General features: G+C 33.8%; 4 protein-coding genes and 1 pseudogene across 7 annotated transcripts; 3 read left to right on the forward strand and 2 right to left on the reverse strand.

The window, feature by feature from the left end:
* LOC132059321 (bifunctional adenosine 5'-phosphosulfate phosphorylase/adenylylsulfatase HINT4) lies at window positions 1-3,899 on the forward strand. 2 transcript variants are annotated; one of them, XM_059451914.1, is made up of 6 exons: window positions 1-159; window positions 1,021-1,086; window positions 2,402-2,478; window positions 2,588-2,654; window positions 3,444-3,521; window positions 3,624-3,899. In XM_059451914.1, the coding sequence occupies exons 2-6, from the start codon at window positions 1,034-1,036 to the stop codon at window positions 3,730-3,732; spliced, it is 384 nt and encodes a 127-aa protein (XP_059307897.1). In that variant the 5' UTR covers window positions 1-159; window positions 1,021-1,033; the 3' UTR covers window positions 3,733-3,899. The 2 variants fall into 2 exon arrangements, with proteins under 2 accessions (XP_059307897.1, XP_059307892.1); XM_059451909.1 differs by having other exon boundaries at window positions 3-159; window positions 1,040-1,086.
* Window positions 3,900-4,289: 390 nt separating this feature from the next.
* Window positions 4,290-5,622, reverse strand: LOC132067300 (NADPH-dependent aldehyde reductase-like protein, chloroplastic; annotated as a pseudogene).
* A 4,021-nt stretch (window positions 5,623-9,643) lies between these two features.
* On the forward strand, window positions 9,644-14,917 carry LOC132031164 (vesicle-associated protein 1-2-like). Its single transcript, XM_059421033.1, has 8 exons — window positions 9,644-9,846; window positions 10,205-10,275; window positions 10,371-10,452; window positions 11,447-11,562; window positions 12,325-12,480; window positions 12,562-12,603; window positions 13,553-13,630; window positions 14,455-14,917. Exons 1-8 carry the CDS (start codon window positions 9,789-9,791, stop codon window positions 14,563-14,565), a joined length of 714 nt encoding a protein of 237 aa, XP_059277016.1. The 5' UTR covers window positions 9,644-9,788; the 3' UTR covers window positions 14,566-14,917.
* Window positions 14,918-16,508: 1,591 nt separating this feature from the next.
* LOC132059338 (autophagy-related protein 8f-like) lies at window positions 16,509-19,768 on the forward strand. 3 transcript variants are annotated; one of them, XM_059451920.1, is made up of 7 exons: window positions 16,983-17,038; window positions 17,164-17,202; window positions 17,313-17,359; window positions 17,481-17,536; window positions 18,449-18,501; window positions 18,993-19,111; window positions 19,415-19,768. In XM_059451920.1, exons 1-7 carry the CDS (start codon window positions 16,998-17,000, stop codon window positions 19,516-19,518), a joined length of 459 nt encoding a protein of 152 aa, XP_059307903.1. In that variant the 5' UTR covers window positions 16,983-16,997; the 3' UTR covers window positions 19,519-19,768. The 3 variants fall into 3 exon arrangements, with proteins under 3 accessions (XP_059307912.1, XP_059307921.1, XP_059307903.1); XM_059451929.1 differs by lacking the exons at window positions 16,983-17,038; window positions 17,164-17,202 and adding an exon at window positions 16,509-16,630; XM_059451938.1 differs by lacking the exons at window positions 16,983-17,038; window positions 17,164-17,202 and adding an exon at window positions 16,666-16,688.
* Window positions 19,769-20,667: 899 nt separating this feature from the next.
* On the reverse strand, window positions 20,668-25,370 carry LOC132059356 (uncharacterized). Its single transcript, XM_059451951.1, has 5 exons — window positions 25,059-25,370; window positions 22,535-22,612; window positions 22,358-22,442; window positions 22,011-22,099; window positions 20,668-21,080 (listed from the first exon to the last, which is right to left on the reverse strand). The coding sequence occupies exons 1-5, from the start codon at window positions 25,338-25,340 to the stop codon at window positions 20,937-20,939; spliced, it is 678 nt and encodes a 225-aa protein (XP_059307934.1). The 5' UTR covers window positions 25,341-25,370; the 3' UTR covers window positions 20,668-20,936.
* Window positions 25,371-26,173: the final 803 nt, after the last annotated feature.

Genomic DNA, 26,173 nt, shown 5'->3' on the forward strand with positions numbered 1-26,173 from the left:
TTGAGTACTGAGCACGTTAATGGCTGCTACTCTCAATAAGCAAAGAACAAAATCAACAATGGAGGAATGATAGGAAGAATGACTCGAGGGGTATTATCGGAATGTATATTTTGCCAGATTGCTAATAACTCTTCCACCTCCACCACTCTCCTTCACTCCGTTAGATCTCTTTCTCTCTTTTTATTTTGAGTTAATGTTCAAAAACACACCTGAATTATCACTTTTTCGCAATTTTCACCCCAAAACTATCAATTATTTCCTTTTCCTGCCTGAACTATCACTATCAATATATATTAAGATGCACCTCAACTATTATTCCTTTTAGTGCCTGAACTATCACTATCTATGTATTAAAACACAATTCAACTATTAGCTATTCCATTTTTCTACCTAAAACCCTAAGGGATTATTTGGTACGCGGACTGAATTATCTGGGATTATAGTCCTATGGAAGGGGATAAAATAATTTCAAGCTTGATGGGATAAGGTGGGATATCCAACATTAGGTTCAGGATTAATTTTATAATCTTTTTGGTAGAAGTTATAAATTCATCTTGTATAAATTTATAACCGACACAGTATAAATTAATTCCAACTTAATCATGGGATATCCCACCTTATCCCGTGTACCAAATGATGAGGCGTATTTTAATACATAGATAATGATAGTTTAGGAGCCTGTTTGGCTTAGCTTATAAGTTGCTGAAAATAATCTGTTTTCAGTTTTTTTTAGTGTTTGGCTGGCCAGCTTATAAGTCATTTTGTGCTAAAATAAGCCCAAAAAAATAAGTTGGCCGTTTGGCTTAGCTTAAAAAAAAGCAGTTTATAAGCCAATCCAAACAGGCTCTATGTAGGAACGAAAATGGAATAATTGACTGTTGGAGTGTGAAACTCACGAAGAAGAAATAGTTTAGGTGTGTTTGTACCATTATCTTTTTTTTTTTTTTTTTTTTTTTTTTTTTTTTCAGATCACAATTCAGTCCTTCACACACGCGCGTGCAGTAATTTGATGATTTTTAGGTCTAATTGATTTATGCAGGATGATAAAGTCGTTGCATTTCGAGATATTAATCCTTCTGCCTTCAGGTGCTTTAGTTTTTTTTTTTTTTTTTAATACCTGAATTCAGTTAATTTATTTATTTCAATCAATAACTAAGCTTCAATGCTAAAATTAGTTGAGGTCAGGTTTATGAATTTTCTGAAGTCTTCATCATAATTTGACTATTTTTAGTTGGTGGTTTGGTCCTTAATATGCTTTGTGAAGCTCACGAATCGGAGTTTTTGTATTCAGTATTTAACTTGTTTTAAAATTTTGATTCATTTTCTGGTGCTTTTTAATTAACTGATCAGTACAAATGTTTTTTTGTGCATTATTGTTTCCTAAATTCTTGTTTAGTTGTTCATAGATGCCATGAAATCCTGTACCAAGAACTTAACGAGTTTCATGCATACTGAACTATATTGGTGGAAGGGCAGAGGAATACTTATTTCCTGGATTTGTAATTGAACAATACTTGATCAGAAAATTCTGTTGTAGTTGTATTGTTGTGCATAGATGCACTTGTTAATGAATTCCCTTTTTTTCTTTTTCTTTATGTAGTAAAATGGGATATATAAACGCTAGCTAGTGCCAGCATTTAAGGAAAGCTATTTCATAGCTTCAAGCCTTTGCAACTTTTAACTTCACTTTGTTAACGAACAATTAGACACATCATTTAGCTACACTAGAGCTCAATTTAGCAGGCTCAACTTCCTATTCTCAAGTTGATATGATGATTCTCTGGAGTAGAATTTTCTCTTTCTTTGATACTTGTATCAAGTCAAGCTAAGTCATTAGAATGGGAGGGAGGACTATGAATCTTTTATGCCAAACTCAGTCATAAGAAATGGGCTTTATATAGTATTTTGCAATGGCTGCTTTTCTTCCGTACATTTCCTTTTCCGGACTGCTTTGGTTTGCTTTTCTTTGAGCCGAGGATCTACCGAAAACAGCCTTTCTACTTCCCGAGGTAGGGGTAAGGTCTGCGTACACTCTACCTTCCGCAAACCCCACTTGTGGGATTACACTGGGTATGTTGTTGTTTTTGTAAGTCATAAGAAATGGAGGGAGGACTATGAATCTTGTACTTATATTCAATGGAAATAATGCTTGCCTTTTATTTGGCTCATTATTTGGTCAATCAAATATATTTAACCATGACGTTAAAAATGATTTGCATATAATCTTGTACAGTCATATTCGTTTTCCATAAATTTTGAAATTTTCAGTCGGTATATTCTGTGCGACATTAAAATATCAGTCATCTAAGTGCTCTTCTATCCATGGCGTAGAGTGTAAATTTGCAAATTCCTTTGTAATTATCTCCTGTTAATAAGTTTTTTGAACTCAAAATCTTGATAGGCATTACTTGGTAATTCCAAAACAACATATTCCAACTGTCAAAGACCTTCAGAGAAACCAAGAAGACTTCTCCTTAGGTAAATTAAACTTTCTGGATTCATACTTCCCACCTTGTTTTCTTTTGGAATCTTTAAGCTACTTTTTTCTCTGTATCACACATCTAACTTGCAGCTTCTGTTATTACAGCAAGTCACATGTTAGATGTGGGAAAGAGTCTGTTACATAGGGATGCACCTCAGTCCAAGCATTACAGGTATTGTCTTGCAAATACGCACAAAGAAGGAAGTAGTTTGTAGTAGTAACATAACCAGACCTAATACTCCTGAATTTTTTTCTTCAATCACTTTGAAGAATAATTGCTGGGATTTAAAGCGGTGCTTAATCAAATGATTTAATTTGCATGTTTTGCGATTCTAGCTTTCTGCTTTATTATCTTGTTCCTTATTGTCTGGAAATTTTATTGAATTTAAGGCCAATTAACAGAAGCTTTTACGGATGAAGAAATACATTTTACAATCTTAAGCCTCTAGTTATAAGTACCGACTTGAGGCTACAACAGAGAAGTCAGGTGCAACAATGTAGTTAATTTCTCTAGCTTACAAGTCATAGCCAATATAGATTTTGAAATACTCTCACACGTATTTGAAATTTTAAGAATCTTAACCTACAAATCATGATATCAATGCAGACTTTAGCTAAAGATAGGGCACAATGGAAGAAAAAGATCCATATAGGTGATAGTACTAGTTGAGGATAGGTTTTAGACTTGTTAGAGAATTTTTAATATTACTGTTAGTATTACTACCACAACTATATATACATACACACACACACTGTGTTATTTTTCACTTTTATTTTCTTTTGCATGATGATGATATGAAATGAGCTTAAATGAAGAAGTGGAGATTCATATAGCCGATCCCAACTTGTTTGGGAATGAGGCATAGTTGTTGTTTACTGGTACTTTATATTTTGGGATTCTTAACATAAGAACTTAAACTTGCAGTAGGAATCCTTTTGACATATTTTTCCATAATCTCAGATTTGGTTTCCATCAGCCTCCGTTCAACAGTGTTGATCACCTCCACCTCCACTGCTTAGCACTTCCTTATACTCCAAGGTAACCTTCAACTGCCTCGGATACTCTATATTACTGTTGTCTAAAGCTTTGAATTTTTTGGAAGTATTGTATGAATCCTTTCTAATTGTAGACATTGAACAGCTGGAGGTGTATGAAATACTTATCATTGGGGCCACTTGGTGGATTTATTGAAGCTGAAAAGTTATTGGACAGAATAAAGCCACGAATTCTTCATCCCTCATCAATGTAATTGTCTTTGTTGGTTTCTAATTAAAATTGGCAAAAGTGTAAGTAATCTTCTAACTATTCTTCATCAATATATACATGTGTAAAATTCAGATGTTCTGTGGTTAACCTTGAGAATGATCTTGTTACAGAACCTGATTATTCAATTATATTTCTTGATTGAAAACTCAATATTGGATGTGAGAATTTCTTGAAGTTCCACACTTATTTTCTTTCATGCTTCGTGTATCCATGCTTTGTACCCGAATTGTTGCTAGAATAATATTCTCCTCTGGACATGAAAATGGCTTACCTGCATAACAACCTGTCCTCTAAATAAGTGAACTAAAAGGATTTTTGTTTCTGTGGTTTGTTGCACATTACCTGCATAGTTTGAACTTTTAAATACTGGTTTTTCTCCTTTTTGCAAAGAACCATTGATGCAATTAGTCAGCATGTGTTACATTTCACAAGTTAATGATATACACTTGGATTCGAGTCCATTAGCACATGTCAAAATAAATTGCAGACACTCCGGCTTGCCAGTTGACGCTAGGAGAAGCCAAAAAAATAATACTAATAAGGAGAACATTTTTCTTGTCCAGTAGGGATACTTTCTACTAGCATTTCATATTACTAGCTTTATCTGTTTTTCCTTGTATCTTGGTTATTACTCTAGGATCTAGAACTATTAGATTGCTTATCAGTGTTTAGTCTTCACGATAGAGGTGATGAATTTTTAGGTTAAGTTTTAAATAACGTAACGATCCTTCAAGACTTCACCCAACAAAACCAGATAGTATCAAACTCGAAACCCATGTTTATCAGTAGCAAATAAAACATGAAAAAAGAAAATTCTACTAGGAAATACAGAAGTAACTCAGATGTAGCCTCCATTGACACGAATGATCTGTCCATTCACCCATTCAGAAGCGTCGCCGGCCAAAAACCCAACCACCGGTGCAACATCCTCTGACTGACCAAGTCTTCCATGTGGGCACTCATCAATCACCTTCATTACCATCTCCTCCGCTTTCCCATCGAAAAACATATCCGTCGCTATAGGTCCCGGCGCCACACAATTCGCCGTTATACCCGTCCCTTTCAGTTCCTTAGCCAGTATCTTCACCATTGCTTCCACAGCCGCCTTGGACGCCGTGTATGCCCCGTTCCCAGGCCTAAACGACGTGGCTGCAGATGACGTTATGCATATAATCCTTCCCCCACCAGGCCCTCCTTTGATCATCCTGTTCGCGGCTTCCTTACAGCATATGAAAGCCCCACGTGTGTTAACGCTAAAAGTCCTGTCGAAATCCTCAAGGGTTGTGTTTGAACCTTTGGGTGCTTGGCGTCATGCACACCCGCAGAGTTGACTAAGATGTTGACACGAGATTGAAAGGCTGATTCCGCTGCGTTGAATAGGGATTTTACTTCGTCTGGATCGGAGATATTGGCTTTGACAGCGATGGCTGAACTATTGAAGTAGTTAGAATTGATTTGAGATACGACGTTGTTGGCTTGAGTACTGGAGTTTGAGGAGGTATATATAGTTGATGACGAGTTTAGCACCAAGAGAGGCTAAATGAAGTGCAATCGCTTTTCCTATGCCGCGTGAAGAGCCGGTAACAATGGCTACACGATCTTGGAGTGGCAATTTTCGGCCTTGGTTTATTTGCTGATGAATGGCCGTGTTTTCGTTTAATTCCACCAAGCTTTGAAATTACAAGGGAAGATGAAGAGTGTTAAGATTTGCTGGAATATATCTATTGAGGTTGACTAGTATAACTAATCCCAATGAAATTGTAGGTAACAAATACTGGGATTTTGAATGGTAAGGACTTGAAAAGGGAATCATAAAAGGATTTGATGGAGCTGAAAATCTGATTCTTTGGGAAGATTTGATAAGGATCTGCATTTCCTTATAAAATATTCACGTGAGGTTAATAACAAGTATCGTAAGTTTATCACCACTCTAAGAAGTAATAGTACTATTATAGCCTAAAGTATTTTCTAATACATTATTTTTAACTTCCAACCACTTCTCTCCCTAGCTTGTTTGTGGCGGCAAAGTTTCAAGTTTGTGAACCAGCTTTAGAGCAATAAGTCATGTTCTGAGCATTAGGTTCCTAATTATAAAACCGTTATATTACTTCCTCCGTCCGAAAATAAGTATCGCTTTAGGAAAAGAAATTTGTCACAAAATAAGTGTCGCTTTAAGAATTCAAGACAAAAAATAGTAATTGTGTCCAACTATACCCTTATATTAAAGTACTACTTCTTCTTAATAGTGTTTAATTCTCAAGAAACGTCTAATAAATAGGGGTTACTTAGTAAAAAATACCTTGTATTTTGTTATTTTTCTTAATGGGCGTGAAATGAGCTAAAGAGACACGTATTTGGGAGTTGGGATGAGGGGGTAGCTTCCTGTTCTAAGCTTTTGTTTTCTTTTAGTATCGTTGGACTGAACTTGTGGTTGAATTCACTTGGTGTTTAAGGAGAAAAAGTTAGAAAGGAGACAGCCAAAGGAAGCAAGTTTAGTGAGTTCACTTTGTGCCTTTGTATTAGGGGAAGTCTCATTGATAGAAGTGCTGCTTTCGTGGTCGTTTATTACAGATTATGTACATCCTTTCTTCGTGCAACATAACGTACCTAAATCTTATTCAACCCAATTCTTTCCAATACAACTCTGCCAAGATTATCAGGTCGTATACTTGTTAGTTGTTATCCATCCTACAAGTAACTTCTTATGAATGCGATCGACCACTGCTAGTCATTTAGTATATGATGCCAAACTACTTCTGCCATGATAAAGATTTGATTCAAGTAGCATCAAAATGTTGTCTCTGAAGTAGGTTTCCACTGTGATCAAGTTAGCAAAGACCAATAAACATTATGCTTATGTACTTGGCCGGTAGTAACACTCTACCATCGATCTCATAAGAAACTAGTTGTAAATGCCAGTCTCTCACATGTTCTTTCTTTCCTCTTTGTCTGATTTATTTAGCTGGTTGATGATGCCATTACGCGATTGCACCATGATGTATATACTCAAATTCATGACATGAAGCCTAGTTTTGAGATAGGTTTTGAAGTGTCCTTGGTGTAGTATTCATCATGGAGTTGTCTATCACAGCTTGCTCTATTTATCTGCAAGAATGTCACTAACTAGTCCAGTACCACCTTGAATGAAGTACACCCGTAAAATTATTTCTACAAAGCCAAGCCTTTTGTTTTAGTAGTAAGAGTGCAACATATGATGTGTGGGTTAAGTGCAAGTAACTGGTTCTGACTCTGCTGCGTACAAGAACCTCGCATTTAAGTGGGGGAGGTTAGAGAGACAGTTATCTACCCAGGTTCCAACCACGTGTGATTAATTGTTAGTTTCATATCTTGATAAACGTAAAGAATAATTGAAAATGATGCAGCCCCAGAATGAATATGTCTTGCTCGTAATTTGTTGGATTATGGTATGGGAGTGCATGATGAAACCTGCACACCACCTATTCTCTGATGGAGGATTGAGTCGAAAGGTTTTGGTTACCTAAGTTATGTGGATCATTATTTGTTTGTAAAAATTCACGGAGTACTCTATTTAATGTGTACTTTCTTTTAAATTATTTTTGCGCATCTATCCACTTCGGAACATCTTAAAACCTGTGGTGTCTCAAGTTAGGTATGGCTGAAGTTTAGACATTTCAAAAATGGTGCATGAATTGCCTGAAGTTCAGGCAACAATGACTGAACTTTAGTCACATATTCCTATATTCAAAATTTATTGAACTGTTCATAGTTTAAACTCTGATGTGGCTTAATATATCATCAAGTAAATCGGTTATTAAGTTGTCCAGGACAAAAATATACCATAATATAACTTACTGTTTTCGCTATCAAACTAATCTTCTAATCGTAAGATCTTCCACAGTCACTAATATAATATTATAATATATTAACATTTTAAATTTTGTGTCCCAGTATCTTCACATAAAATGCAATGGAGCGAGTCCATGACTAGCTTCATTGATATGACTATGTTCTAACAAACACTTCATTAAATAGCTTTAATGTTTTAATAGCTTTAATGTTTTTCTTACATTAAATTCTGATTACTTATTAGTTATTACATTCAAATGTTCTGTATTTATTCAACTTGGTGATAAGAACTGGCTGTTTGCCCCTGTTTGGCATAAATTCAATTTCATATCTACGGACAAGTGAAAACCTTCGTTGCACTAAAATTCATTTGGTGTCACTGGCCAACTAAAAAGGAGAACAAATGAAATGAAAACGTAGGATTTGTTGTTAGTGTTGTTAATAGAAAAGAAAATGGTGTTACGTGTGTAACAATGTCACATTACTTAAATCATAATCCTCACTTTTACTTTGCACGTTTTGCTTCTCGAGAGTCAAACTATATAGACTTTCACTCAAATTTTAAGATGTATTCTTTCATCATATTAATATGAGAATAATTGTAAATTATAGTATTTTTCGTATAGTTTTTAAACATCTATAGTTAAATTAAAATATGAAATTAATCTAATTTAATTTAACTCTGGAAATTAGTCAAATTGACTTTCGAGAAGCGAAACTTGACAAGTAAAAGTGAACGAAGGGAGTAAATGATGCTTTAATTGACTTAAAATATTAACATGATACTAAATAAGTAATTGTCCAAATTTCATTTGAACTGTAAGACCTCAGAACTTATTTGAGATTTTTATTTATTTTATTTCTTTTTTGACAAGAAACATAAGGGCCAAGACTTAATTACGACATAGTTAGACCAGTGAGACACTGGAGTTAAATCCAATGACCAAATAATAATCATTTTTTCAGACAAACATCAAGGAGAAAAAGTGAAAAAGAGACTGCAATCAATAAATTATGCTAAGCAGAATCTTTTCTCAAAAAGCTTTCTCGACTTTTCCATGCAAAAGAAGATATTTCTATACATTGACAGTGTAACACAATAATATAGTCGGTGTAATTCTATAGGTGAAATTTGGAGATAATAGAATGTATACAGACTCATCCTTACCTTCACGGAATAAAGAGACTCTTTCCGATAGCACTCCATAACAATCGAAAGGAGTATCTTGTAAAAATAGGCATACTTTTTTATTTAATGCGGGTGCTACATTATAGATTACTTGGTAGTACTCCGTTGCTTCACTTTATTATTGTTTTAGTTTGATTAGATACGGAGGGTATGAGAATAGATATGCAAAGCATTATAATGTTATAAAATCTTATAGTCTCAAACATATCATATAGATATTAAACTGTTACCAAATATAAAAAGAGACACCCTCTTTAAAATAGAATAGATATTAAACTGTTACCAAATATAAAAAGAGACACCCTCTTTAAAATAGACTTAAAAAAAAAAAAAATAAGACACGTTAATTGAATAAAGAGGGCTATAGAATATCATCATGTTTACAAATAATATGAACTTGCTAGGAATATATACTTAATTTTTTCACAACCATGAACTAGCTTGCACACATCTTAACTAATTTCACAAATATGTACTACCTTTCACTAACAAAAGTAGTTGAGTGATTTTGCCATCTAAGACTTGAATAGATGGGATGAAATTCCCTAATATTTTAAGGCCAACACATTCGGTGATCTAGTTTACAAAATAGCCAGCAAATATATGTGTTTTATATATTTTACTTAAATATACATATATTATACGTATATTCTACGTAATATACATATCAGTATAAATTTCATATACACAAATTTCGTATATTTGGTCTATTACCGTTAGTAAATTTGGCCGAAAATATATATGCCTAAGTTTCTCATTTTTTTTTTTTTTTATCTTCACCGTTTGAACCTGAGACAAATATATATATTTAAATTATATTTATACAATTTGATTCTTATAATAAGTGCAACACAATATAATTTGCCATTGAAGAGAGAGAATTTTGAAAATTGAGACATATACGGATCACCTCCAAACTCTGTAATCAGTAAAGGAACAACAAAAACAAATCAAAATTTTCCTTTTTCTAATTCACTTTCTGAACCAAAAATTAAAAAAATAGTAAAAAAGAGAAGAGAGAAATGAGCAATGCAGAACCAGAACTTCTCACCATCAATCCTCTTGAGCTCAAATTCCCATGTAAAATATTATCCTTTTTCCCCTCTGTGTTTTTATTTTTTATTTTTATATATTCTGTCTTAATTTATGTGATACTTTTCGTTTCTCCAAAGTCAATTGCATGAACTTTAACCAAATTGATACAAGAAAAGTTGTGACGTAAAGTTTCAAATATATAAATTTCAATCTTAAAATATTGAGTTCATATAATCCAATTTAGCTTTAGATAAATTGATCATCGAAAAACGAAAAATATCACATAAATTGGGACGGAGGGAGTAATGTTTTTTCATTTTATGTTGTCATCAATCTGTTGTGCTTTTTTTTTCTAATTTTTTTTTTCTGTTTTTGTGTAATGGGGTTCTTGATTTGATCACAGTTGAGCTGAAGAAGCAGATTTCTTGTTCCCTTCAATTGTCAAATAAAACTGAAAATCATGTTGCTTTCAAGGTGCATTTTCTTTCCCAAATTTATATTTATGATTTTGAATTTTGTCTTTTTATATATATATATATATATATATAAATTTTGATTTTTTTTTCCAGGTTAAAACAACGAATCCCAAGAAGTATTGTGTTCGTCCAAACACAGGCATTGTTTTGCCTCGATCCACTTGTGATGTCATCGGTATGCACATTATCTTTTCTCTTTTTTTTGCCTGTCTCATAAAGATTGTTACCTTTTTCATTATTCATAAACTAATGGTGATGTTCAATATTATATGACACTATTTACTAATTAGTATAGCCATAGAAATGTCTGACTCTATTTTCTCATTAGTCCGTTTAAAAAAGGATACATTTTTTTTTTATATATTTGCAAATAAGTTGATTTTGAACTTCTCATTTTATCCTGAATGGTAAATTTTTATAGTCGCAAAAATCTAATGTGCATGTTTAAGACTATAAGTTTCAAAAGTTTGTCTTTCTTTCTTAAACTCTATGCATAGTCAACTACGGCGTATATATTGGAACTGAGGGAGTATTTGATTTGTATAATTTTATCTTTGTCCCATGCACATTCTCTTATAAGAATTATTTGACTTATTGTATGTTCCAAGGATGAAAAACATGGTATTTATCTATATTTAACTTATGAGTCAAAAGTTCTCTCTTTTTTCTTAAAATATATGTTCAGTCAGATAATGGCAAATAGATTAGGATGGAGGGAGTATTTGGAATAATCTCGTGCTCGGTATAAATATAGTAAGTAGAAAGGTAGGTGAAAGAAGAAGAAAAGGAAGTCATTTATGGTCTTTCGAACTCCAAAGAACACTAGGTAATTTCTTCCTATCTATCCAAGTCTTGGTGGGCAGAGTTACCCGGTACCTGTGCTAATGGGAGATAACAGGTAACCCATGGAATTAGTCGTAGTGCGTGCAGCTAGCCCGGACACCACTTCGAATCCAACAAAAAACTATGCCTTATGCCTGTGGAATGATGTATATGAATTCATATTGTCCATGTCACTCAATTTAAGCTCATCAGTGCAGCTTAAATGTTAACTTGAACTTATACTTCATTGAATTGAGATATTATTTAGTACAAGTATTCATCCTGTCTGGTTCTTACTCAGCTTCACATTATCAGTGCCATTGATATTAGTTTACAATTTTTGGTAGTAACAATGCAAGCACAGAAAGAGGCCCCTGCTGACATGCAATGCAAGGATAAGTTTTTACTCCAGAGTGTGGTCGCAAGTGCTGTTACCAATCCAAAAGACATCACCCAAGAAATGGTAAATCATTCAAATGAGTGGAACTTTTTCTTTTCCTTGGCCTTTTAATTTTGAGTATGTGAAGACAAGAAGAATATATCTTTAGTTGTAGGTCCAAAATAGTCTCTTAAGTATCAACTGAACAGTTTTAGTTCTTTAAGTTTGCAAAATACTGAGCACTTCTGGTCTCTGTCGGATATTCACCCAAATTTGGTTGTAACTGAACCTTCTGTCGGATATTCACCAAAATTTGGTTGTAACTGAACCGGAACTGTGAAAATATAAAATATGTAACAGGAACTCACATTTGGAACTAACTTTTTGAAGTTTATGTTATTTTGGTCTATTTCAAGATCTGATGCAACTTTTCGAGTTGCAATTTCTGTTATATTGGGTCTAGTTTTTGGTTTCTGGTGTAGTTTTTTGTATTGCGGTTTCTGTGATTTTGACGGAAATTTCTGGCATTTCTAGTTAAATTTCTTTTTCACAGTTCTGCTTAAATTTGGCAATAAAAGTTTAGTAAATATCTGACGCAAATCAAAACTGCTCACTTTTGGCAAACTTAAAGGACTAAAACTGCACAGGTGATACTTAATGGACTAATTTGAACCTAATACCCAAAGATAAAGGGACCATTTTTGTCATTTTCTATCATATTTAACTTACCCTACCGAAATGTTTAAATTTAAAAATGAATGATAAAAGAGTGGATCATGTTTTAGTCGTTATTGTCGTTACACAACCATTTTAAGCATAGTGAAGTTTGTTGATCTGTTTGTATAGTTCAATAAGGAGCCTGGACGCATTGTAGAAGAGTGCAAATTGAGAGTGATTTATCTTCCCCCACCACAACCACCATCGCCCGTGGCAGAAGGATCAGAAGAAGGTTCTTCACCAAGACAGTCCTTGACAGAGAATGACCAACAAAATGGTTCTGAGGTTCGTTTATTTGTTGTTTATAATCATTTAATGATTTTGTGGAAACTTTAATTTTCATGCCATATCATTGTTACTCTGCAGCTTACACGAACATTCCTTGAAACTCATGACAAATCTTCAGAGGTGAAATTTCTACTACAATTCCATACTATACTTAACATGAGTTTGTATGTCTTTGTTTACTTATGTTCCTACTCCCTCCATCCCATTTTTTATTGTTGTGTTTGACTTGATATAGAGTTTGAGACAAAAAACTTTTAAAACTTGTGGTCTGAAACATGTAGACGTTTGTGTGCATAAAATCAATGCTATTAAGAGTAAAATGGAAAGTTAAAAGTTCAATCATTTCTAAGTATAGAAAGGTGACCTTGTTTATTTGGATAAACTAAAAAGAAACGTGTGTCACATAACTTTGGACAAAGGGAGTATTACTTATCAAAAGAAAAGTTTGCTTATGTCCTATTAAGTCGATAATATATGTGTTGTATCATAGTTTTATGTTTGAGTATCAAATTTTCTTTATGTTCTATACCCGTGCGTATCTATGCATTTTACTCTGTGAGATTGGCATGCACATGTACACGTCTCCTGTGTGTTGCTTGTTATTGTGAGTTATAAGGCGGCTTCATGGTTACTCTTTTGTATTGTTTGGAAAGAATCAAGATTTCTTTCCTGTGTCTTTGAGAAGTTTCTGAATGACCTAATGAGATCATAGATTTTGTTATCATAAGAAGTGTAAATAAATTAGCAGGTAGGTACTTACACTGAAAACAACACGAGTTATCTGTCCATGCTGGTGTATCATTGGAATCGTATCAAATTTAACATAAGAGATTGATCATAAGGAATGTTGTAGTTTCCATATCCCCACTATATTCAAAAAAAGGGACGGACAAGGTTAAGAAACATTTTAATCTTTGACATCGTTCGAATAAGTTTTGTTCTACTTTTTTCATCAAATCAAGGATATAGATGATTTTATAAATATGCTTGAAAGCAGATAGAGTTTATTTGGTCGACATTAGATAGAGTTTATTTGGTCGACATGGCTAATGTGGACGTATTATTTCAGGCAAAGTCAGTCATTTACAGATTGACAGAGGAGAAAGCTGGTGCTCTACATCAGAGCAACAGACTTCGTCAAGAATTGGTAAGGCTAACATTACTTTCTTTGATTGATTCTCGTATCTCCTAGAACTCCAATACCTGTAGAAAGACCAAGGGATTTGCTATATCTATTCTTCGGCAATCCGGAGACAAAATCTATGGTTATCTCGTCCCACTCTACAGCGGTATCTGAACTGGCTGTAATGGTTCCTCTCCTAACCGGTCCTTTTTAAAAATCTAAAAAAGAAAATCCCTCTTTTGTAAATTATTTTGAGCCTCACCTTTTCATATTATTCCATCTAGAGAAATCTAAATGGACAAATTGTTTAGGCCAATGGATCTCCAATAGGAAAATCGTATCCTAGCTCTGTGGCTAAGTCTGCACTCTTTGGTAGCAATTCTGTTTGCAAGTTCCTCTGCTTGCCGTTGTTTCTCTCCTCCTTTTTACCCTAAGTAGTCGACTCATTCTTGTGATTTAAGTGATAGTCAGTTGAACTTGCATACACAAACAACAACAACAATTACTATGCCTCCACCAAACTAGTTATGATATTCTGTAGACTAGTTTTATGCCGGCTGTCAACCTACTGTAACTCCTATATTCGGGCTTGGGACCGGAAATGTGAGCAAGCTCACACAAATGGAATTGTCAGCTGAACTTGCATAAACAGTCAAATAATTTGGGTCAAGAGCTATGTTGCTCGAACTCTCCAAAAAATGATGTCACTCCCGTGTCAGATCCTCCAAAATTGCACTACTTTCGGAGGATCCGAGACGCACCCGTCGACATTTTTGAAGATCCGACCAGCGGGTGTTAGCAGTAGCGGTATCTTTTAAATACAATGACTTCTGAAACACTATCTGTAGGAATTTCTGAGGCGCGATATCAGCAAAAGTCGCAGCGGTGGCGTTTCCTTCATGTTTGTCATCATTGTTGGCTTGTTGGGTGTAACTTTGGGCTACATTCTCAAAAGTTAATGAGCAGTCAATGAGATTTTCAATTAAATTGTTTGTTTCTCAATCTCAGAGAAGCATTGAGGAGAAAAAAGAGAGACTGGCCAATGATTGAAACAATAGTGATTTTGTCTTAGTTTAGCTGCACTCTTTAGTAGGATAAGGTTGTCTAGCTGGTCTTTGATTTGCCTGAAATCTCTCTGTTAACTCACCAAGGATTATTGATGATTATTCTAGCTTGAAAAGATGTCCTATGAACTTTTGTATCTACTAGATAAAGTAGTCTAATCTTCTTCTCTTGTTGTGAAGATCAGGGAGGAATATGCACCACATGGCATTTTTTGAGGCCACCTTTTAAATTATCTCCTTCGGGCTATATTTGGCCTTTAAAAGTAGTGGTTGACTTACGCAAATTTCCTTCCTTTCTAGGCCACTATTTCGATTTTTTTCCTATTTTTAGAAGTTGCAAATATATCCTTGAGATATTACCCTTTCGGACAACCTTAGACTCGGGTCGAATGTTTGCTAATATTGTAGTCAAAATATTAGATTTTCGTCTAACAGAAACTCAAAAAAAATTTGGATCGTGATTTAATATTTTCTCATAAAACTTTCAGTTTGTTCAAAAGAGATATTTAGATAAGTTGCAACAGAAATAACAAGTGGACTAGTTACTAAACCATTGCCTCTAAAAGAAACATGGCAAAAAGTTCACAGAATTAGTTGGATGATTCTTTACACTGAAAATCCAGTGGTTTTTTTTTGGTTTGTTTACTTTAGTAAATCATTGAATACTTTAATCCTGAAATTGTTTCTCTTGTAAATCTGTTAATACTTAAATTTCAATGGTGGTGTAATAATGCAAAGGTTTGATGGTGAAAGATATTCTCAAATTGGTACGAGGTATATCCTCTTTTATCCTATGGCAACACTCTTGCGTGCGATGAGCACATTCATGTAAAGAAGCTTTATAACGATGTGTGGGTCCATTTACATGCGCCTCGATTAGTTTTTATTAAACATTTGTTACTTCCACCGATATAAGTATCAGTAACTCTAACCATTAAGGTTTGAATTGGGATGAAACTATCTATTATTTTTATCGTCGTTGCGATTTAAACCTGAAATCTTATGGTAACTAAAAAAAAAAGGTTCACATAGTTAAAAGGAGAGTATAAATAAAAATGTACTTATTCTCATCCTATAGTTACACCAAACAATATTAATTTATCATCATCAAGTAATTTAACCAGGAAAAATATATATCATATATTAATTGACCATGATTAAGAAATAAAAATATATCTTCAAATATGTGTCAATGTAATTATTGATTTGATGTAAAGATCGAGTTCCTATCAAATTTCACCACACAAATTTGACTACTTCATTGTCCACTTTGAGACAGTTCCAAAATTTCCATTATTTTTTTTCTTCCTAAAATCTTTAAAGTTTTGTGAAATACAAACATAGACAAAAATAATCCAAACTTCAAGGGGCAATTTGCAGGATTGCCCTTCGCTGGGGTGGTCTTTAATTTTTGTTCCTCGATTTGGTGGTCTTTAAACTTTTACCCTTCCCTAAAAATCTCTTAGTTTCGGATTCGAGCCTTCGCTCAATTAAAAATTTAAAAAAAATTCGCAAGGTAAAATTTAAATTCGCATAGTAGAGTTTTAAATCTAAACATCTCCCTTGCGAATTTCTTTTACTGAGCTAATTTAAACTCACAACCTCAGATATTAGGCGAAAGTTTAAAATTTAAAAGACCACCCAAATGAAGGGAATCCGCAAAAAAAAAAAAATGAATGTCAAGCACTCCATGTGGTTTGACTTTTATCCTTGAAGCCCAAGTCTGCTCATATCTCTAAGCAACCACACACAATAATTCCCAAAATATAATACACTAATAAAAATCTAAAAAAGAATTTGGATAATGACAAAAAATTAGGCTACGTACATTATTATTTATACATAGAGTCCTAAGACAAAACAAAGCAAAAGCAAAGATAATCATTCAATTCAATCAACCTACTACAACAATCTTCTTTATCTTTCTTGTTCAATCATTCTTCAGAACAAAAAAAAAAAGGTATAATCTTTACTTTCTTTTCTCATTTTTTTTTTTTGTATGGAATTCAAGATTATAGGTTTATGAATTGATTGTTTTTTTCTATTTTTTTTTTTGTTTATTTGTCTTTACTGTATTATTTACTTTCTGGGGATGTTTTTTTTTTTTTTTTTTTTTTAAGCAGTAGAATCAATTTTGATGTTCTTATTAGCTTCATATCAGTTTATTGTTTCCCCCAAGTTTTAAGTACTTTTTTAAAAAAAAAAAAATATTAGAATTTGATGGTCTTATTAGTTTTATATGAGTTTATTTGGTAAAGGGCATGTCAGTTTAACATAAAAATTTAACCTTTTTTGTTTGTTTTTCTGAAGCAGCAGAATTAAAGTTGATGGTCTTGTTAGCTTTATATCAGTTTAATCTTTTCCCTAAGTTATTAGGATATGTTAATGTTAACTTTCTGTTTTGTAAGAAAATATAGGTTATGGTTTTTTTTTTTTTTTTTTTTTTGAAGAAGCAGAACTAGAAAGTTGATGGTCTTATTAGCTTTATATCAGTTTAATCTTTATGTTAAATCTTGATTTCTGTTTTGTAAGGTAATATAGGTTGTAATGTTTTTTGTTGTTGAAGAAATTAGCTTTATTTGGTATGTCAGTTTTTAACATAAAGATTTGTGCTTTTTTTTTTTATGGTTGAATTCAGGCAGAAATATATATATGGCAAAGAGTTCATTCAAGCAAGAACATGATCTTGGTTTGTATTGAAATTCTGTTTTATTATTCTTTGTATCATTCTGTTTTTTTTTTTTTTTTTCCTGAAAAATATGGTTGGTGTTATTATTGGTTTCTGACGTTGTGTGTCCGATGCTGTACAGAGAAAAGGCGTGCCGAAGCTTCTAGGATTAGGGAAAAATACCAAGATAGGATTCCGGTGAGAATTAAGTTTTCATTGGAATTGCATTGAATATGAGATTTGTTTTTGTTTGCTAGTTGCTTGCTTCAATGTGAATGTAATTATCTAAGCAATTTCGCTGAAAACAGCATTTTGAAGAGTTACCATAAAAAAAATGAAAACGATGCTGTTTATGCTTGGTATTTTTTAAATGGTGTTGAGTCATTGGAAAGGGTAAATGCTAATCTTCTAGCGCACAGAATGCATTATAGGTGACATTATCTTGAGAGGCAAGCTTGGTTGCTGGCATTTTAAGAATTTCATGCCTTTTCCACTTTGGTTTGACTTTTCTTTTCTTGTTTTTATATCAATAGACTTTGTTGCTTTATGTTATTCAACATTGTCTGAATAAACCTAGATAGGACAATGGTATATTGATGAAAGGGTGGGATGATCATTTCTGCTGACATGGGAAAATCAACTAAAGTATCTATGAGGGCTTACATCTCTCATTGTATTTATGTGTTATGGGTAAGGTCTGCGTACGCTTTACCCTCCCCAGACCCCACATCGTGGGATTTCACTGGGTATGTTGTTGTTGTTGTTGTTGTTGTTATTTTGAGATTGTCATGGAATATCATCAGTAAAGTATTTATGAGGATTTACGTCTCTCATAGATGTTTGATTTGATATATCTACCTGCATTCAACCGGACATACCTACATGTACTTCGATCAATCCAGTGTCAGTGTTCAGCTATCATTTTGGTTTTCTTGTTGACCAATGTATGAAATTTGATGCATTACAAAATTACATGATCAGCACCGTTAAGAATTTGTCTCAAGAGAAACAAGTGTTGCTGCTTTAATATTTCATTCTCTTTGGGTAACTTGTGGCTAGTGTCTCCAGTATTCTCCCCACCTTCTCTTGACTTGTCTTTATGTTGTGCAGGTGATAGTTGAAAAGGCTGAAAGGAGTGACATTCCCAACATTGACAAGAAAAAGTGAGCGCTCATCAATTATTAGTAGTTATATTTTCTCTTGTACTATAGATCTAAACCCTACATTGTGCTGGAAATGTTTGTTCTTTTTTTTTTTTTTTTTTTTTTTTTTTGTAAGTTACGTGCTCTTTTTCATGTGTATATTCGCTTCCTCCTTGGCAAACGACCTCCTCCTACCTTATGTATTTTTATTTTGCCCCGTAGAATTAGGTTATGCTTGGTAGCATTCATGTAATTTATTAAGATAACCTATCATAAACACCAGTTTGGCTAAATATATACGTCTAAACTTATGTTGCTCGGACTCTTTAAAAATATTGTTGCACCTGTGTTGGATCCTCTAAAAATGCACTTTTTGGAGGATCCACCACGCACCGGTTGACAATTTTGAAGAGTTCAAGCAGCATAGTAACAAACTAACCTATGGAATATGCATCTGGTTTGTTACTAGAAAAAAACTTATTATTCATGTTTCCTAATTGACAAAATTGCAGGTATCTTGTCCCAGCCGACTTGACAGTAGGCCAGTTTGTGTATGTCATTCGCAAAAGGATTAAATTGAGTGCAGAAAAGGCAATTTTTATATTCGTCGACAATGTCCTACCACCAACAGGTGAGTGCTACTACTATATTGGTTCATTGAGGTTGCAAAAGCAATAGCAAGGGTGTGACTGTGAACGATAGGTACAATCTGTCCACCCTTAACTAGAGGCTTCGGGTTTAATCCCTAAAAATGAGGAACACGGGACTGCTTGATCCCCTTTTGTGGGCCTACCCTGCATGAATCATAATTAGTCAGAATGAGTTTTGGGTATCTGTAAATCTAAGGAGCCGTTTGGATGGAGAAATTTTTACCTTTTTTTCTTCCATAACATCGTTTGGTTATGCATTTGGATTTATTTTTTGGTTTTGGCAGGTGCAATCATGTCTTCAATCTATGATGAGAAGAAGGATGAAGACGGTTTCCTCTATGTTACCTACAGTGGAGAAAACACATTCGGGGACCTTAACTTGGTGTAGTTTTCACAACTCTGGGTCATTTGCTTAAAGCTCTCATTTCCATTGTCCATTGTCCATTGTCCATCGACAATCGACATGCTGATATTTCACTTGCTGCTTCCATCTTATATAGGTTTTAGTAGTAAAAAGAAGTTGTGTACAGCTAATATCTATGTATAGTTCAAGAAAACCAAGTGTCGGAATCTTCTGGCATGTGATGTTAATAAACAGTTGAATTCAATCTCATTGACAATGGTGTTATTATTCTGGATCAGCATCTTTAGTTAGTACATATTTGTTTACTGCAATATTTGGTTTGACTTTCAGAGTCGTTAGTTTATCATTCTTTGCAAGGTCGCTTTGAGACTGAGAACACCTATGAAACACTCTTACCCCTGCTAACCAGCTAGTCTGCAATGATAGGCTTAGCTGTATGCCGCTACCATTCGGTTGAGTGAAGTTCTTTCGGTCACTTTGCTCAGACAGTCTTCCCTTATCTTCCCTAATGTTTCACGTTTGATTCGGATAAATCGAGTTCTTTTCGATTGCTTCCCTCAGGCAGTCTTCCCTTATCCTCCCAAACGTTTCATATTTGTTTTCAAGTCCAAATAGTGGAGGAGGTTTGCGGTAGGTTCATCTTCAATGTAGGGATAGTTTAATTATAATGAATCTTCTGAATATTGAAGACTTGTGTAGAGGATTCGTGTAAACCTTAGCCAATTTAAATTTGAGATTGAGGATAGTTGATTAATTGATTGATAGTCACTTCCATTGCATATTCCAGTTCATTTAAAATCTGTCAATTTCACAATCGGACATCATAATTAATATCACGATTTGGCCATCGAACTAAAGATTTATTACAAACTTAATTTTTTTTTTTTTTTTGTAACAAAAAGGTATACCAGCTATCCTTATATCTCTCATAAAACGAATCTTGCCGAAAATCCCTCACGACACTGAAAATTACTTGTCACTGCCACATGACATAAAACTTGGTATTGATAAGATAATACCAAGGCGCAATTGCATTTTATACACAGAAAAGGGATGAAAAATCAACCCCCTCCTACACACCATGCTAAGAACCTATTTGGCCAAGCTGTGAAAATACTGCTTATTTAGAGAAGCGCTTTTGTCAAAATAGCTTTTCAGAAAGTTACCTTTGGAGAGTGCCTAAGTATAACAACCGTTAAAGAACGAATCATTCTTAAGAATAGCCAACTGTATGCTCGGATAAAACTTTCACAATCTACTCCAAGTCCAGCAAGGAAATGGTAAAAATGTCCATAGCATGACAAGTTTAAACTTTAAAGAAGTTAAACCTTACCGCTACAAGTTTAAAACCTATCTAAAACCAATCACATTTAACCAGCAATTTTTGCTGGTTTGGAGGAATTTCCTCCACGAGCACTGGCCTTTCAGAAAATGGGGTCAGTTTAAGCACCGCTACATTTGACGATAAATGGTTTGACAAACTTGATGAATTCTGAAGTCCTCATCCCCAATTTAAGATCAATCTCACCACCTCCCAACCAGAAGAAGTCAGGGTTGAGCTTTGTAATTTCCTCATCCAAAATCACCTGGTAAAATTAGTAAAATGAGTTCCAATTACAATAGTAATACCACAAATACTTTCAGTATATGGTTAAGAGCAAATGTGTTTGTCGCACCCAAGGGTGTGACCTATGGTTCATAAAGATGCGGTCTCAGGTTTGCAAATATGCACTAGAAAATTTCTTCCTATCTGAGTTTCCCCCGTTTTTTTATCACATACCAAGGGTCTATTTCTGCAAAGATTCGGATCGAAGATCTTTGCGAGACAGCCCCAGGGCACCATAGCATGTCAAGAATAATGGGGACAATCTGTGGCACATCAACTATAGGGGGAATGTGTAGAAATTACTAGTTTTAGAATCTAGTGGGATAAAAAAATAAAAAGAAATTCAAGCGATTGTGTGACAACTTTTTCTTCTACTCCATCATTCAAGATATTATGTGAACCAGTAGTAGCAGGATTGATTCTCATAAAAATAAAATAAAAAAATAAATATGTCAAGAGATTTTGCAAAAGTTATCGTCCAAGCCTAGGTGGACAGAGTTACCGGGTACTTGTGCTTGTCTATTGTACCCTTTTCCAACTGTGACAGAAAGCACAACTTGAACTCAGACACGAGAGAGAACTCTTTTTAAGTTTAACCGGTAATAAGAAAAATATGTTTGACTTACATTTCGAATGTTTATGGCTGAATCAATCTTTTGAAAAAAACCAGCAAGAGAACATGAAATCACTTCATTTCACTTTTCAATTCATAAGTTGGCTTCTACTAATAAAAATCGTTTTCTTTAGTTGCTGACCATGTTCCAGTGGAACTTTGATCTTCTGACCAAGTTTACCACATTTCTTCGAACTTTAGTTCCCTAGGTACACTTCATGTATTAACCTATAAAAAATAAAAAAAAACTAGGCAACTTTAAAACAAAAATTTCTAAAAAACAGAAAGAGTCAATACCGGTATATCTGTTTTCATGCCAACACACGTAACTCCATTGTGTTCATAACCAGTCAGCTTTACTGATGTCTCCTCAGGAGCAAGCCTCACTGCAAAAAGCAAATATTATTCTACATGAAGTAGACAACGCAATGTGAGGCACTGTTGATTCATTAATTGATATATCAAAAGCTTGCACAGCTAATATGGACCTCTCAGAGGAGTCTTTTCTTAGTATAATCAAATTATCACTTCTAGTTCGATATTTTCAGACACAGTGAAGATTCTCCAATTCAATTTCATTCAATCACTTCACTTTAACTGCTAGACCTAATGATCGTATTGCGTAAATTAAAGACGGAACTTACTGTTGAATTTCTTTTTGGCTATCTTGCCATCATTGAGAGTGTACAGAAAATTCTTCACAGTCTCAGCATTGAATCGGGCAGTATACTGCACTTAAGATCGTATAAGAAGCATGTTATGTTATTTGTAGATACTATTTCTAAACCCCCAAAACAGAAACGAAGTTGCATATCAGTTACCTGTATGACGACAATGTAGTACTTTGAATTGTTACGATCACTACAATCAGTAATATTAGACGGGGCTTGAGTATTTACCTGCATTTGAGCAGACAGATTTGATTAAGATAGAAAAGAGTCTTGTATAGAGACACTGAGATGATTCAAAGTTAACAAGCATCCAATATCTACTTATTTCCCCACCCCTACCACCAGCCCCACACATAAGTGACATAACACACAAATTCAACAAAAACAAAAGAAGAGGAGCATGCAATATCATAACCACTTTTCAACACCGCAATTTTATGCATAGGTTTGCACAGATACAAGAAATTTCGTTTGAGATATTTGTGGTTGCTCTCACCTGTTGACAAGGAAACAGAAAGACAAGATGACTATGAACAATATACCCTAAAATCATCACTTTTTCAACAAGGGGATATTGACTTCTCTGATCTTCGGCCATTTCGGATCGAACTTAATTCTAAATTTCAGGATATCAATAGTAATTGTGGCCAATTACAAGCTTGCTAATCATTGGCTCATCATTATGATTTCAAACATTATACAGCTCACTGGGATTAAACTGGAAGAGGCTAAAAGGGAGAAAAGGTCAAATTCAACTCAACAAGGCCATAATCCTAGGAAAGCTCCAAGAAAATTATCCAGATCATAGTTATAAAGAATTATGCAATCTCTTTTAGTGATAATGACATCATCAACAACTTTTACACTGACTACGCAAAAATATGAACTGTAAAGTGCGTCTCTCCATACTGAAGCAGAGCTGGATTTTTCACATCCACATGAAGCCATATAAAGTTCTTTATTTATCTGTTTTTTTACAGTATTACATATCAAAAGAACAGAAATCAAACACTTTCCATTCTTCTCTATATTCATTCACTTGAACGTAGGTTTTCAATTACCTTTAATATAAACTGCAAGAGGTCTCATATTTATGTTTATCTCAATATTGCTAATATAGAATTTCACTCCATTACGTACTAACACCTTTATAAACATTTCCCTCGTCCAACATTACATCACCTTAAACCAAGGTTACACTAAACCATCTCAGTCGTACAATACCGTCTCATCAGCCCAAGACAGATTTGGCCCCGGAAGGCTGCATTTCTACAGAACTTCCTTTGTTCCAAAAGGAATTATGTGGTCTGTATACTACTGCCAACACATGCAATACTAGAATATTTTTCAATTTAAATTTATATATCTAAACCCTACAAAAGTACAACATATTACAATACATTTTTTATAGTTAAGAGCATTCAAAATTGTTTTGAGAAAACCATAGTCAAACAAAAAGATAGTCCGACTCCTCGAATAAGAGTACTAATCCTTTTGGTAGAAGGAGTAGCTAACAAGCATCTATTGCCCCCAATTGAAGTCTCATGCTTTTGCTATTGAAGTTATTGAAAAGTTGTTCGAATTAAGTACATAAAAGATACTCCATATGTTTCAAATTATATGGCACTCTTTTCATTTTGGGACGTTAAGAAATATTTGACACCATTTCATGCTCTCCAACTTCCACAACTTTCAAAAACCAAATCCATTAAATCACTCAACTTATAAATTTTGATGTGACTTTCTGGACAAGCTAACTTTTCAACTTAATACATATCAAAAGGAGCTAAATTTTCAAATATTACTTTATTATTTTCTTCCACTGCCATAATATATACTCCCAATGAATTTCTTAAACTCCTTGTTCAATTGAACAGTCATATAAATTGAAATGGATGAAGTATTACTTTCATTTGAGGCTGTATACATCGATAGCCTCTTAAACTTTGTCGGTACATTTCATTTAGACACTCGAACTATAACAAGTTCTAATTAAGCACCTGAACATATGTTAAAAGTGTTTTTATTAAACATTTTAGACTAAATTTTTGGCACTTATTTTTAAGCACCCATTATGTAGATAAGTTAACCACTTAAAAATATGTCACTTACTTTAATTATACGTATTAGCCTCAATAAACCGTAAAACCTCAGGCCTGTTCCAATTGATGTTGATGTATATAATTAAAAGAGATAGACATATTTTATCTGACTATATAATGGATGCTTGAGAACACGCACAAATTTTATTTTTTTTTTAAAAAAAATCTTAGACAAAAGTGTCTAATAAAAACACTTTATCATATGTTAGATGCTCAATTGTAACAGGTCATAGTTCAAGTGTAATGAAAATTACTATTCCCTCTGTCTATATTTAGCAATAATTTAACTTTATGAGATAGATTTACAACCACACAAACATATAAAGCTTATTTGTACCACAAATTTCAAAAATTAACCTGTTTTTTCTTAAACTCCGTTCAAGTCAAATGGTGCCATATAAATTGGAATGGAGGGAGTAATAAATTTAAGGAATCGTCTATGTATTCAACCTTTATTTGAGTATATGATATACTTCCAGCAGCACACACACATTTTAAGTTTTTTTTTTTATCTGCTGTTTTTGGTAAGTGTAAATGCAATAGAGAAATGAATCATATAAATAGGAGGTTACCAGAACGATGCTTTTGCAGAGATGATGAATAGATGAAGCAGTGAGAACATCACGACGGGATTCCAGAGGCCAATCATAATAATCAGGAGGAACACGCTTGAACCTGAAATCTCTAACTCCATTAGCAACCAGAATCCCTGAAAGCCTGTCTTCGGTGGTATTCCCGGTAACGGAGGAGGATGTATTGGAAGTTTCTAGAGACGTATTTCTAGAAAGTTCCAGATTTGTTATCCGTTCCAGGATTTGGGTTTGGATTCGCTCTAACTCTACTAATGATTCCATTCTGTAACTGTAGCGTTTGGATTAGAAAATGTTTCTTTTTTACTTTTTTTCTACGGAAAAAGACGAAATTACTCAGGCTTTCGGAAATAATTTGTTTATACCCCGCCATCTTTAGCGCTAATTATCTTTCTTCTTAATTATCTTGTAAATCAATTATAATCTTAATTATAATGACATCATCCCGATCCTTCAAAATTATTTTTCCTCAAAATAATTTTTTACGCATTAAAATAACTCAACCTCGACCGATTTTTTTTTCTCCACCAAGGGGTAATGGGTTGTCGGTTGGCTGAAGAAAAAAAAATTCCGGTCGGATTGAGTTATTTTAGCTGCGAAAAAATTATTCGAGAAAAATAATTTCACGACTCCGGATGACGTCATCGCTAAGAAATACAGACATAAGATTATAATTGACCCTATAAAGATAAATGAAGAAGAAGATAATTACCCTAAAGATAAGCAATTAAGATAAATAAATTATTTCCCGAAGTTCAGGGGCAATTTTGGCCCTTTTCCCTTTTTTCTATTGTCATGCAAATTTGTCTTATTTAAAAGGGAAAAGGGGTTTAAAAAAAAAATGAAATTCCTAAATCAGTCCAAGTAGATTAATTTTGCCGGCTGTTACATTTTTGGCTAAAAAAATATATTTATTGGTACGTTCTTAGCTAAAAATAAATATCCTTATTATTATATTTTTGGCTCAAAAATATCCTCTAATTAGTCAAAAAAGTTCAAAAATACCATCTAATTAGTCAAATAGTTCAAAAATACCTACCTTACTAACATTTCTCCAAAACCAGAAAAAGATGTCGATTTTGTCCTTACTAACATTT

This window comes from Lycium ferocissimum, chromosome 1 (assembly GCF_029784015.1).
Source record: "Lycium ferocissimum isolate CSIRO_LF1 chromosome 1, AGI_CSIRO_Lferr_CH_V1, whole genome shotgun sequence".
Taxonomy (NCBI): Eukaryota; Viridiplantae; Streptophyta; class Magnoliopsida; order Solanales; family Solanaceae; genus Lycium; species Lycium ferocissimum.